Source organism: Gadus macrocephalus, chromosome 18 (assembly GCF_031168955.1).
Source record: "Gadus macrocephalus chromosome 18, ASM3116895v1".
In the NCBI taxonomy this organism is placed as follows: domain Eukaryota; kingdom Metazoa; phylum Chordata; class Actinopteri; order Gadiformes; family Gadidae; genus Gadus; species Gadus macrocephalus.
Window position 1 is genome coordinate 19,324,494 of NC_082399.1, and position 12,214 is coordinate 19,336,707.

At 47.1% G+C, this 12,214-nt stretch overlaps 1 protein-coding gene and 1 pseudogene across 2 annotated transcripts; one reads left to right on the plus strand and one right to left on the minus strand.

The window, feature by feature from the left end:
- The first annotated feature begins 6,177 nt into the window (after positions 1–6,177).
- On the plus strand, positions 6,178–7,715 carry LOC132446498 (putative nuclease HARBI1; annotated as a pseudogene).
- A 746-nt stretch (positions 7,716–8,461) lies between these two features.
- LOC132446501 (uncharacterized) lies at positions 8,462–11,533 on the minus strand. 2 transcript variants are annotated; one of them, XM_060036829.1, is made up of 6 exons: positions 11,025–11,533; positions 10,746–10,791; positions 9,800–9,891; positions 9,485–9,595; positions 8,844–9,116; positions 8,462–8,706 (listed from the first exon to the last, which is right to left on the minus strand). In XM_060036829.1, the coding sequence occupies exons 1-6, from the start codon at positions 11,378–11,380 to the stop codon at positions 8,667–8,669; spliced, it is 918 nt and encodes a 305-aa protein (XP_059892812.1). In that variant the 5' UTR covers positions 11,381–11,533; the 3' UTR covers positions 8,462–8,666. The 2 variants fall into 2 exon arrangements, with proteins under 2 accessions (XP_059892812.1, XP_059892813.1); XM_060036830.1 differs by having other exon boundaries at positions 10,972–11,533.
- Positions 11,534–12,214: the final 681 nt, after the last annotated feature.

Sequence of the window (12,214 nt, forward strand, 5' to 3'; positions counted from 1 at the left end):
GGAGAAAGGCAGTTTTAGTGGAGACCCACTTCAGCTCCACCTGAGCCAGGGGTTCAAAAGGAGGCAAGCATAAAGCATCGAGCACCAGGTGCAGATCCCATACTGGGGCACGCTGTGCTCGTGGGGGTCGTAACCGCAACGCCCCCTTCAAAAAAAGGGCCACCAATCTGTGGCCCCCCACTGTGTCATTGTCTACTCGAGCATGTCTGGAGGAGATGGCTGCCACGTATACCCTCAGAGTAGCTGGGGCCCGGCCGCCATCCAGGAGTGACTGGAGGAACTCCAAAATCATTGGAACTGAACAATGCACAGGGTCCTCAGCCCTGTCTGAACACCATGCCGTAAATAGCTGCCACCTATTCTCATACTGCGCCCGGGTAGAAGGCGCCCTGGCATTCAGTATGGTATTGCAGACATCGTCTGAGCACTCCGTCAGCAGCGGGTTGGGCCCTGCAGCGGCCAGACCCATAGCTGTAGGCAACGAGGGTCGGGATGCCAGATCTTGCCCTGTAACTGTGACAGGAGATCCTTCCTGTCGGGAAGGCGCTGTGGTGAACTGCTGCAGAGCCTGCGCAGCAGTGGAAACCATGTTCTCCCTGGCCAGAAGGGGGCTACCAACAGCAGTCTGTGACCCTGCTGGAGGACCCTCTGTAGCGTCGGAAAAATCAGAGGGATTGGTGGAAAGGCATAGAGGGGACCCTCTGGCCAATCGTGGGCGAGAGCATCCTGACCCAGAGGGCTGCTCTCCTCTGTCCAGCAGAACCACAGGGGGCAATGGGTCGACTCCTTTGTGGCAAAGAGATCCACCTCTGCCCTGCCGAAGACGTCCCAGATGTTGAGGATGACCTCCGGATGAAGCCGCCACTCCCCCGGCGGCGGCTTGCAACGGGAGAGTGAGTCTGCAGCCTGATTCTGTACCCCAGGCAAATACATTGCTCTCAGGCTGGCCAGGCGTGGTGCTGCCCACAACAGGAGGTCCCGGGATGCCTGCAACAGCCGTGCAGACCTGGTGCCTCCCTGGTGGTTTATGTGAGAGACGGCCGAGACATTGTCCGACCGCACGAGCACATGCCGGCCGCCCAGGAAGGGAAGAAATGACTGCAGTGCCCTGTGCACAGCCCGCAGCTCCAGAACATTGATATGCTCTGAGCGGACCTGAACAGGCCACAGCCCCTGAGCTGTCCGGTTCTGCCACACAGCACCCCACCCCGAGAGGGAGGCATCTGTTGTGACGGTTTCCCGACGGGATGCAATGGAACCCATGGGCATGCCCTGGAGAAGAAACAATCTGTCCCTCCACGGAGCCAGAGCAAGTAGGCAGCAGTGTGACACCTTGAGTCCCCTGTGCCGATGCCACCTGACATCCAGATGAAAGCTGTGCAGCCACCTCTGGAGGGGGCGTAGCGACAGCAGTCCTAGAGGAACCACCATAGCGGCAGCCGTCAGTTTCCCTAGGAGGCGCAAAAACTCCACATAGCGCAACAGCCTGCCTTCCCGAAACAGGAGAAGGAGGCGGAGGATGCCGTCCACCCGCTGTGGCGACGGACAGGCCTTCATGGCGACTGCGTCGAGAGACACACCGAGAAAAACTATGCTCTGCGATGGCACCAGGCAACTCTTCGTGAGACCCAGACGGGCCACATGGGAGAGAAGAAGTGTCGTGTCCAGGGCCACCTGAGACTGGGATGGTGCACAGATGAGCCAGTCGTCCAGATATGGCAGGATCTTCATGCCCCGTGACTGTAGGGGTGAGAGGGCTGCTGCCACACACCTGGTGAACACCCGTGGGGAAAGGGAGAGGCCAAACGGGAGCACCCTGAACTGAAAACGACGCCCCTGGAAAGCAAACCGCAGAAACTGTCTGTGGTGCGGTGCTATGGGAACGTGAAAGTAGGCATCCTTCAGGTCTACTAATGTAAACCACTCCCCCCTGGCAACAGTACGCAGAACCTCTGCGGTGCTTAGCATGTGGAACCTCAGGATCTTCAGGAACCTGTTTAGGCCCCTCAAGTCGAGGATAGGACGGAGTCCGCCGTCTTTCTTTGCTACCAGAAAATAAGTCGAGTAGAACCCCCCGGGTTGCAACAGGGGATCTACTGGCTCGATGGCACCCTTGTCCAGGAGGGCGGAAAGCTCCTGGGTGAGGGCTTGGGCTTTGGCCGGGTCGTGTATGATGGTCATCTTGACCCGGCCATAGGCTGGGGGCCGGCGTCGGAACTGAAGTTTGTACCCATGGGTCAAGGTGGAAAGCACCCACGGGTCCCTGGTGGAAGCAGCCCAATAGCTGAGTTGCTGCTGGGAAAAACATCCGACGACCGGCCCCTGACCCTCAGCGCCGGGTCCCCCGACCTCTAAAGGTCCTGGGGGAACGACGGGCAGCATATGGGACCTGAGGCTGCCCCGAGGGCAGCCGCTCAGGGGCCCGAAAGGCCTGTGCCTGCTGCTGAGCAGGCTGTGGACGTGGGCGCTGAGACCTAAGGTAGCCACTGGGGTGAGCCTGTGGGTGATAGCTGCGCTGTGGGGCAGCTGAAGAACCTCTAGGCCTGCTAGGAGGAGGCACACTCCTTTGAAGCACAGATAGATGCTCGCGAGTCTTCCTGGCCTGGACTGTTCGCTCAAGCGCCTCTAGAGCTGCAGAGCCAAACAGTGTTCCAGTTGAGCCAGGTTCAACTGGAACACTGCGGAGGGTTCTCCTGCACGCCTCAGTAAGAGGAGACTGTGCCAACCAAACCTGGCGGCGAGCCTGGACGAGAGTGGACATCACCCGCCCCAACTCTCTGGACATCAGTGCGAACGCCTGCAAAGAAGCGTCACTGAAATCGTGGGCCGGAGCACCCACTGCAACCTCCTGCAGGGATGCTGACAGAGCGAGCATCAGGTGGGACATAGAATTGCCTATGCGTCCCATGCGTGCCGCTGCGTCATAGGCTTTGGAGAGCAAGTCATCCGTAACCCGACACTGGGGACGAGGACACCTCGCATCCGGTCTTAGAGCCTCATCAGGTGAGAGCGGCTATGGTTGGCTCAACTGCTGGCATGCGGTCCAAGCCAAACTTGGGTGCATCCTGCATGGCTGCCAGTGACCGACCGTCGGATGTTGCATGAGAGTGGGCTCTAGGATCCCTCCAGCATGCATGCAATTCCCTCAGATACTCCTCCGATGGAGGCACGGTAAAGCTGGCGGGGGCTGGGCCACGCCTGAAGAAAGCACTGGCCGGAGCCGGCTGCGCTTGTGGCACGTCTAGCTGCAGACTGGCCAGGGCCATACGAATGATGGCTCCCATTGAGTTGTCCTCAGAAGCACTAGTAGAGCTGTGGGTCGAAGGACGGGAGCACGCTGCGGAGGCACGGGAGGCTGCGTCCTGTAGGACCCCATCCGGCTCGTATTCAGCAAACTCGGCAGCCGACGCTGCCAGAGAAAGCACATCTTCCTCCGGCTCCAAGGTGGCTGCCGGAGGAGCAAGAGCACCTGGCCCCCCTGCACCAGTCCCAGCCTGAAAGGCTAGGAAGAGGCACTTCATGCTTTCGAGCTCTGCCGTCAATTGGCCTACCTTAGAGGCAAGCCCGGACTCCCTAACCTTCTTCCTAGAAGTGGGGCCTGCGGTCACCGCAGCCCGACGTTTGGAGCGACCATCCTGGGCTGGATTACGTCGCTGGGCTGGGGGCAACAGTTCGGGGGACGAAACGAGGCCCAACCGTTGTTCCACCTCAGCTAATCTAGCAACTCTAACTGCCCGAGGCATAAAAGTGCAGTTCATGCAGGGATCATCTGAAAGACCCTCCTTCAGATGCCCGAGGCCAAGGCATGAGGGACACAAATCATGGCCATCCTCAATCTGCAGAGGAGCCATACAGGCCGAGCATGAGTGGTCGCCAACCATGTTGACAACCAGAAAAAATAACACTGTATAAAGCAAGAAAAACAATAGACACTGGGAGAGGGGGCGAAAACACAACCTTCACCAATGGATATATGAACAGAAAAAACCCCAGACAAGTTAGCCTCAGCGGGAACGCTGCTACCAACTACAGTCACACCTCTGCTGGGAGCGGGAGCGAGAGCACTGCCTTCACCAGTTGAGGGTAGCGGTCAGAACGAAACGTAGATAATAATAAGTGCAGTATAAATGCCGGGAGAGGGAGCGAAAGCACAGCCTTCACCGACAAATATTGGCGGGATAACAGCCCAGACAGTTAGCCTCAGCGGGAGCACTGCTACTAACTACAAGGCTAAATATAACTATAAATGCTGGGAGCGGGAGCGAAAACACTGCCTTCACCAGTTAACACAAAGCGGGCACAACCGAGTTGGCACCGAGGAGGTAAAACGTACCTAAGCCGGGAGTGGGAGCGCACACACTGCCGTCACCAATAGCAACGATACACAACTTGAAAATTAAGTGATAAGCGCAATACAAACGCTGGGAGAAATTAAATGATAAGCGCAGTACAAACGCCGGGAGAGGGAGCGGGTACACTGCCTTCACCGAAACACGAAATTATAACAAAGTAAATTTATCCAGCCGAGGGAGATGCGTTCCACGCAATCCGAACCTCTCGGCGGGTCCGTTGCGGCCTTTGGAGGGTGAGCAGCTCACGGCTCCGACAAGTGTCGCAAGGCCACCAGCAACGAACGATCAATGATAATAATATCCAATTTAGCTTTTAGCTAGCAAGGTGATACGATACCTGCGAAGCGAGAAGATGAAAGGAACAGATCCTCTGATGTCACCGGAAGATATAGGCTGTCCGGAGCTCATCAGGGGTCACAGGTGACTTTGTTGATATTAGGTACTCGAACTGCGCATGCGCGAGACGGATAAATCCAGTGCTTAAAGCACCGCCTCTGGCGGTCAGTAAGGATGAAATAGAACTCCTGACAGTCGAATCTGAAAAAAAAAAAAACGTTCCTGGGGGCGGGACCATTTAGCTCTAAACCTATTGGTTGCTCTCGGCTGACGTACATTCCAATCACATGTGCCGTTCACCGGGCTGTGCGTGATTGACAGTGCTCTGCCGATGACAAGAATAACAAGAGACCTTTGCGGTTGATTTTGATTTCCATTTTCTGGAACCATGGCTGGGAGACAGGTGAGTTATTTTATTCTATATTGTATGTATCGTATTGTATTTACGTCACAGAATGATGACAGTATTTTTAGAATAGCCCACAGCTTAAGGCTACAATTTTGTTTGTATGACCTACCATTTCACAGCAGTAAAAATATATGTTCCTGTCTTTGTTCCTTAATTATTTATACTAATTAAAACTCTTTTTTTGTAGCTCCAGCAGTGTCTCGCTTAAACCTACTCCGGTTTTGGACTGGGTGGGAAGTGTTATCTGGGATGCTGAAAGTGGAGGCTGTGCGTGGGCAGTTCCCTAAATCCTCCACCTGTTACATGTGCCTCCGCATCCCAGGCCACCTCTCAATTTATGACGATTTTAAACAAGCTCTTGAGGCATCCATAGGGACATGGGATACGGGATTTGGACTTGTATAATGCTGCTGGTCCTTGCAGAATGTTCTTGTTAAATGTTGATGAGTTCGAGCATCTTTACACTGTTATTGGATTGATGAGATCTTCATGTTAGAATTGCAAAGCTCTTCAAGAGCTAGGTTGGAACAGTCGAGTTGGAGGCCTATTTGCTTTGTGTACAGACGGCAGCGCCTGTGTTTGTTGTATGGAAATTTGAATTTTATTCTAAATAAGCTATCCGATTTTTTGTTATGTAGTGGTTCTCTCTGTTAGCATGCAGAGTATTGTGTGGTATGAATGATGCTGTGCCTAAACTTGCAGCATGTTTACTATTTGAATTCTTGCCAACTAAGTTCATTTTATGTGGAAGAGCGTCTTTTTTTACTTTGCGAGAGACTATGACTGCCTATCTGAAGCGAATTTCTTTAAACGTAACTATTTCAGATTGTTTTGCTTTGAATCCACATTGTTCATTGTGAATAGCCAATTAGTGTGTTGGATATTTTCTTGTGTTTCAATATGCTGTAAAAATGAAAAGCATTGCAGTGGTCTTTTTGAGTTCAGCATTTTATTCCACAATACAAGAATCCCTGCTGTTTTGTTTGAAAAAGTTGACGAATTCCAGCAAGTAATTGCACAATGGAGATCACCTCCCACTTATATCTGTAAATAATAACAACAAAAAAAAGCTAGGTTGAACGACCTGGGGCCCGTTTCAGAAAGCAGGTTTAGTGAAAACTCTGAGTTAGTTAACCCTGAGATGAGGGAAACTCTGGTTTTTCAGTTTCACAAAGCCAGTTCAGCTTTACTCTGAGTCAGTTACCCTGGCAACATACTCCGTGAACCTAACCTGCTCGCTGGCAGGTTTTCTTCAACTAACCCAGAGTTTCTCCTGCTCTTAAGTTGAAGCCTGCAGACTGAAGGCAGTGGCAGACATGGCGTGTCCTTTTATTGAAGAGCCAGTTGATGTCGAGGCGCAGATACTTGGATGTTTTATCATTCCCTGATGAGTAGCTACCTGTTTGAGCGTTTCCGTTTCTCTGCATCATCAATAATTTACATAAACAATATTCTCAGCCCTCACATCGCTCACATGACACATCGTGGACACGCTCAGTTCCGAGCAAATTCTTTGTATTGCACGTTTTTTGTATAACGTCGGTGATACAGAGCATGTGTCCAAGGAAACTGTCTGTCGGCCTGTCCGAAATGTGACACTTGCACTGAAACGGCTACGCACGTTTGTAGTGTTCCCAAGTCACAGACCCACCAGACTTCTCAAAGAAGAGTTCCACAGAATTGCAGGTATCAGCCTAAGCAGTAATTCATTTATGTCATAAAGCTTTGAGACTTGAAGCACTAATCAGTCAATTTGATATATTTTAGGGTTTCCAGGTGTGATTGGCTGCATAGATGGCACTCACATTCCTATCATAGCTCCTTCAATAAATGAAGGAGATTATGTGAATAGGAAATCTGTCCACAGCATTAATGTACAGGTAGGCCTTTAACATTACAAATGAAATATGCTTCACTATACAGCTAATTACTGTTCTCCACTGTGAAGATCATATGTGACGCAGCCCACATGATAAATAATGTGGAAGCGAAGTGGCCTGGGTCTGTGTATGACTCACAAATGTTTCGTGAGTCTACACTGAGTGCCAGATTTGCCCGTGGTGAGTTTATATATATAGTTTATATATCCAGTATATAGTTATATCCTATGATCAATATTTTGTTTCCTCCTATTACAACTGAAACAATAAAGTGTATGTTGTATTATCATAGGAGAGTTTGATGGTTATCTACTCGGAGACAGAGGGTACCCCTACCAGCGCTATCTGCTGACCCCTTACCCTGACCCTGACCCTTGCCCACAGTAACACTACAACTTGGCTCACTGCAGGACACGAGCCAGAGTGGAGATGACCATCGGCATACTCAAGGCCCGGTTCCAGTGCCTTCGTAGGCTCAGGGTCACCCCGGAAAGGGCTTGTGACATTATAGTGGCATGTTTGGTTCTCCACAACATTGCCACTATTAGAGGAGAACAATGTCCTACTCTTTCCCCCAATGATCCAGATAATAATCCTGACCCCCCTGCTGATGCACGAGATGGAAGAGCTGTTAGAGACATGATATGCTTCAATCATTTCTAACTGACTCTGCCTTTTTTCTGTTGGCTATAATGGAGGTCAAATTTTAAGATAACCAGAAAACACAAATTTGGAGACTTGTATGCATAAAAGGCATTTTGGTGTTGCTTTCATATAGACAATTTTAAATACTGGCAGTGTTGGGATTTTTCTTTGTTTAGCAGATTTCCCTAATTACTTAAATATATCTATCACATGTTGAATGCAGCCACTAAATGCTGTTTAATGAGGGCAGGCTAAACAACATCACAATTGCTTGCACTTAAATTATACCTTATCTGTTTGAACTACATTTTTATATTTCATTTTTAGTTGCAGCCAAGTCCGTTTGGGGCCTGTTGGGTTGCACCTGTGCGCACAAACACACATATGGAATATAATTGTTGAATAAGTGGAACATTCAAGAGAAAACATTTTCTTTTTCTGAAATACTCTGACTCGGTCAGCTATTTTCTTCCACGCGAGCTCCCGCTTTTTGGCTGCTGCCATAGTATTGCTTTTTAGTAAAAAGATATGCTCGCTTTCTGCATATGCAGTCATTAAGATTTGCAACTCCGCTGGGGAGAAGTAGGAGGATCAAGGCTTGTTAGTACTTGTTGCCATGGTGAATCATGTTATCTGTGTTCCATTGATGAGGGCTTTTTATATCCTCATGCACGAGCTTCACTCAGAGTTACCTTGACTCAGAGTTGATTGAACTAAGCGTTGAACTAAGAGTTTTACTGCTCAGAGTTGGTCAACCTAGAGTTAAGGTTTTAACTTAGAGTTTGTTGAACCTGCTTTCTGAAACGGGCCCCAGGTGTGATGCAGGCTTGAGTTCTGTGTTAGTTGGACCCAGAACTACCTAATCAATGGGGTGTTGAAGCGTGTGTTTAACAAATTCTAACACCTGTATATAAAGGTCATAACCATTTGAATCTGAATAAATTAAAGGGTTGATTGCCGACTGAAGTACTGCCAGATCTTCAGCAGGCAGAGGTGGTTGAAATTCCGGGACCTGAACTCCTCCGACAGTGGCCTCTGGGGTCATCAGGGAACCCTCCCTGTCCAGTTCTCGATTTTGCAGGTCCTAAATATGATGACATTTTAGTGAAACATGTCACGTTACGCTTGGACCCCCAATAATATTTCAGGAATTATAGTAGTATGCTTGCCTTATGCTAGCCGTACAGAATACAAAACACTTTAGCACAGCAATGAGGCTACCTCAAGATTTTCACTGTCCAGTGGAGTGTTGAGGTGTCCCATCTGCCACAGCTGCTCTGGGGTGTGGTTCCCTCCGTTCTGAGGGGATGGTGATTCCAGCCAGCTACAAAGACCTGTAGTGCTGATCGAAGGCGAGGCAGGAAGACATAATGCACGCAGAAAAGGTGCATTATGTTTGCTATGTCCAAAACACCATCTTCCTCGAGCGTGTGAAGCACATCATAAAAGATGCAAGTCACAGCCATCCACACATCTCGCCACATCCGTTCAATCCTGTAAAAGTACAGATGTCTATCAGGCCTGGGTATTGGCAAAACAACAAAGCTGATTTGTTTAATCAGGGCTGTACCATAGCATATCATATAGATATGTCAATTAAACAACACTCATTAAGCAGCCATCAACCGTTACTCATCAAGATTAAATGTAGCCTATTTATAGTGGAATTGGGGCTGTGCCGTGCAAAATAAACACTTTCATTATTTTCTCTTACAGCTGTCTGCACTGACCAGGGCTCAAAATGTTTTTTTTGTCTTACCGGAAAGGGTAGATGAAATTATATACACACACACACACACAGATCAAATGATGATAAACGCTAAAGCTATAAAACAATTTTCTTCCGAAGTATATCACATGACCTTTGATTGTGTACACTCTTTCCCGAGATAAAGCTAGCTCGACCGGTTCCACGTCTCTCAAACATGAAATGGGCAATGTCCACATTTTCAACGCCTTGATCTCCACGATCCCTGTAACATAGGAAAAATATAAAGAACCATGAACATCTGCAGCAGTAACACATAGCAGTGATTTAGAAGTAATGTGAATTGAAAGGGCATTACGATTTTTCTCAAATACATTTTCTGGATATTAGGGATACAGCATTAAGGAAAACGTTCAAAACAAAAAATGAATAAGACAGATGACATTTCTTATTGATAAACAATAATAACCTTGATGGAACACCATGTAACCGAGTGGCCTCAAGGAAAAAGAAGAATGCTGTATTGGCACGGTTGTTGGTTGCTGCATCCAAGTACAGGACCTGTGTAAATTAACATTGATTAATAACTGAAAAGGCTTATGTACACAGCAATTACAATCAAAAAAACATTTGACGGTTAAATAGGGGAATAACAGATTATATAGTCATAATTAAGGATAATTTGATCTCAGACAGTCAAAGGTTTAGGTCTAATACAATAGCAACAGTCTTAACCTTAATTGTGATGTTAATAAGCATTAACAGGTTCTGCAGGGTGCCATAAGAAAAACGTTATTTTTAGGGCACAGACCACAGAGTGACAAATATATTAGCCAACAATGAAAGGAGCATGACCATGGATGTATTCTCAGCAAAACTTGCAAAGTTTTAGTCACTACGTCTCGGGCAACATGACCAATCTGTATGAACAGGTGAGACAGCACAGAGAACAGTCTGATAAATGCATGCAAGGGAAGGCACAGGCAAGTTTAAATAACGGTAAGTGCCACACTGCTACTGTTTTTGCACGTTTGCACTGTTTTTGGAGGAATGCATTTGTTTAAGTTGAATAAACATTTTTATTTATTTTCCAAAGGAGTAGGCTAGTGTAAGCTAAGTAAGCTTTATTTTACATGTTGGTACAATAACAATTTCCCCCCACACAACTATGTTTTCACATTAGAATACAAAAAACATATTGGTCTGTAATTTCCTTGAAAACCAAGCAAGTAGACTCATAATACAAGCCATTTGTTATATAGCAAATCACAATATTGTCCATCATATTGACACTATTTAACCAAATCCTGCAGCACTATTGCCACCTAATTAGTATGCAACAACTTTTTCTGGGGGAAAACGTGTGAAGCTTTAACTGAAATGAATAATTGGATAATGTATGCATGAAGTACTACCTTTCTGGAAAATCCATCAACTCCACCAAATATTACCAGGTTGTACCTATGAATAAAAGTAATACAATTAAAAGATAATAAATGTTATACATTTAATTGTCATGCATGCCTTAATTTATTTACTGTTGTTTAGTACGCATCCATATTGACTCATATCATGCCCAGGAAAATAGACAACCTGATTTAATTTAGCTTAAATGTCATGAAGACGGAACCTAAACCATACCTGATGAGTTTATGGTTTGTGTCATTGTGCACCAATGCAAGGGGACCTCGTACTGAGTATGATCTTCGTACAGTGCAGCCAAGCCTTGCAAGTCGGGACAGGATTCCAGCTGCATCGAGACGATGCATTGAGTCTGTAATCCTCTCCCAAATGAAACACGGCTACCCATTGCCATGAGCTGTCCCTTTACACTCCTGTACCCTGCATTGGGCATCTGTGTTTTAATAGCTCTGACCATATTATCGAGCTCTGCGTCAGTCATGGTGCTGTAGAATCCTCTCACGCTCAGCCCATACTCTGCCATCCTTCGAAAAATAGTTCTTGGTGATACACCTAATAACTGAGCTATGCATGGTACAGAGAATTGTGAGTCTAACAAATGTTGCAGCTGATCTTTCTGGATTATCATTCTGGGTTTTCCCTTCAAACCCACAGCTGTGTCAAAATGTGATTCAGTTGGACTGTTCACAATTGCCGCATGGACCAGCTCCAACAAATAGTTTAACTGCTGCAAAATATCATTGTCTATGTGGATCTGATCAGCAAAAGATTGAAATAAAACTAATTCAGATTCAGATTCAGAAAACTTTATTGTCTGTCGTAACAGAAAATCATCTTTGACGTGGCTCGACATACAAACATGAAAATGTACTGATAGGCATTCATACAACAACATTGATCTCTGAGAGCACATACAGTGTGTATAGATCTTAAAACAAGTATAAATATTAAAAACTGTAAAAATAACTATATAAAAGCTGTGGATAAGTGTAAAGTGGCGTCAGAGTTCCTTTGTCCATAGTTCATTGTTTATTTAAGCTAGGCTAAGGCCCAGCATGGATGTGACCTTCCCTTTATCCACTGTGAGTGATGAATTGCTGGTGAGGGTCCAGTCATTCTGGGGGTGTGGCATGTTGAACCTACTGTAGTATGTGTTGAGCTGCTCTGCAAAGGTGGCAGGGTCAGAGCATTGGATGAGGGCCGGTTTCTGGGCTCTGCCCATTATGGTGTTTAGTCCCTGCCATGCCTCCCTTGCATTGCCAGTGGTGAATTTTTCCTCCACTTTGTTCTTATAGTGGAGTTTGGCCAGTCTGGTCTTCCTTCTCAATTCACTGTTGCACTCTTTGCAACATTGATCTCTGAGAGCACATACAGTGTGTATAGATCTTAAAACAAGTATAAATATTAAAAACTGTAAAAATAACTATATAAAAGCTGTGGATAAGTGTAAAGTGGCGTCAGA

Excerpts from the sequence above, each read along its gene's own strand:
- LOC132446501 (XM_060036829.1), bottom strand. The coding sequence starts at position 11,380 with ATGATAATCCAGAAAGATCAGCTGCAACATTTGTTAGACTCACAATTC. Across the intron at positions 9,892-10,745 it reads TTGATGGATTTTCCAGAAAG|GTCCTGTACTTGGATGCAGC; the intron begins GTAGTACTTCAT and ends TAATTTACACAG. Across the intron at positions 9,596-9,799 it reads TTACATGGTGTTCCATCAAG|GGATCGTGGAGATCAAGGCG; the intron begins GTTATTATTGTT and ends CCTATGTTACAG.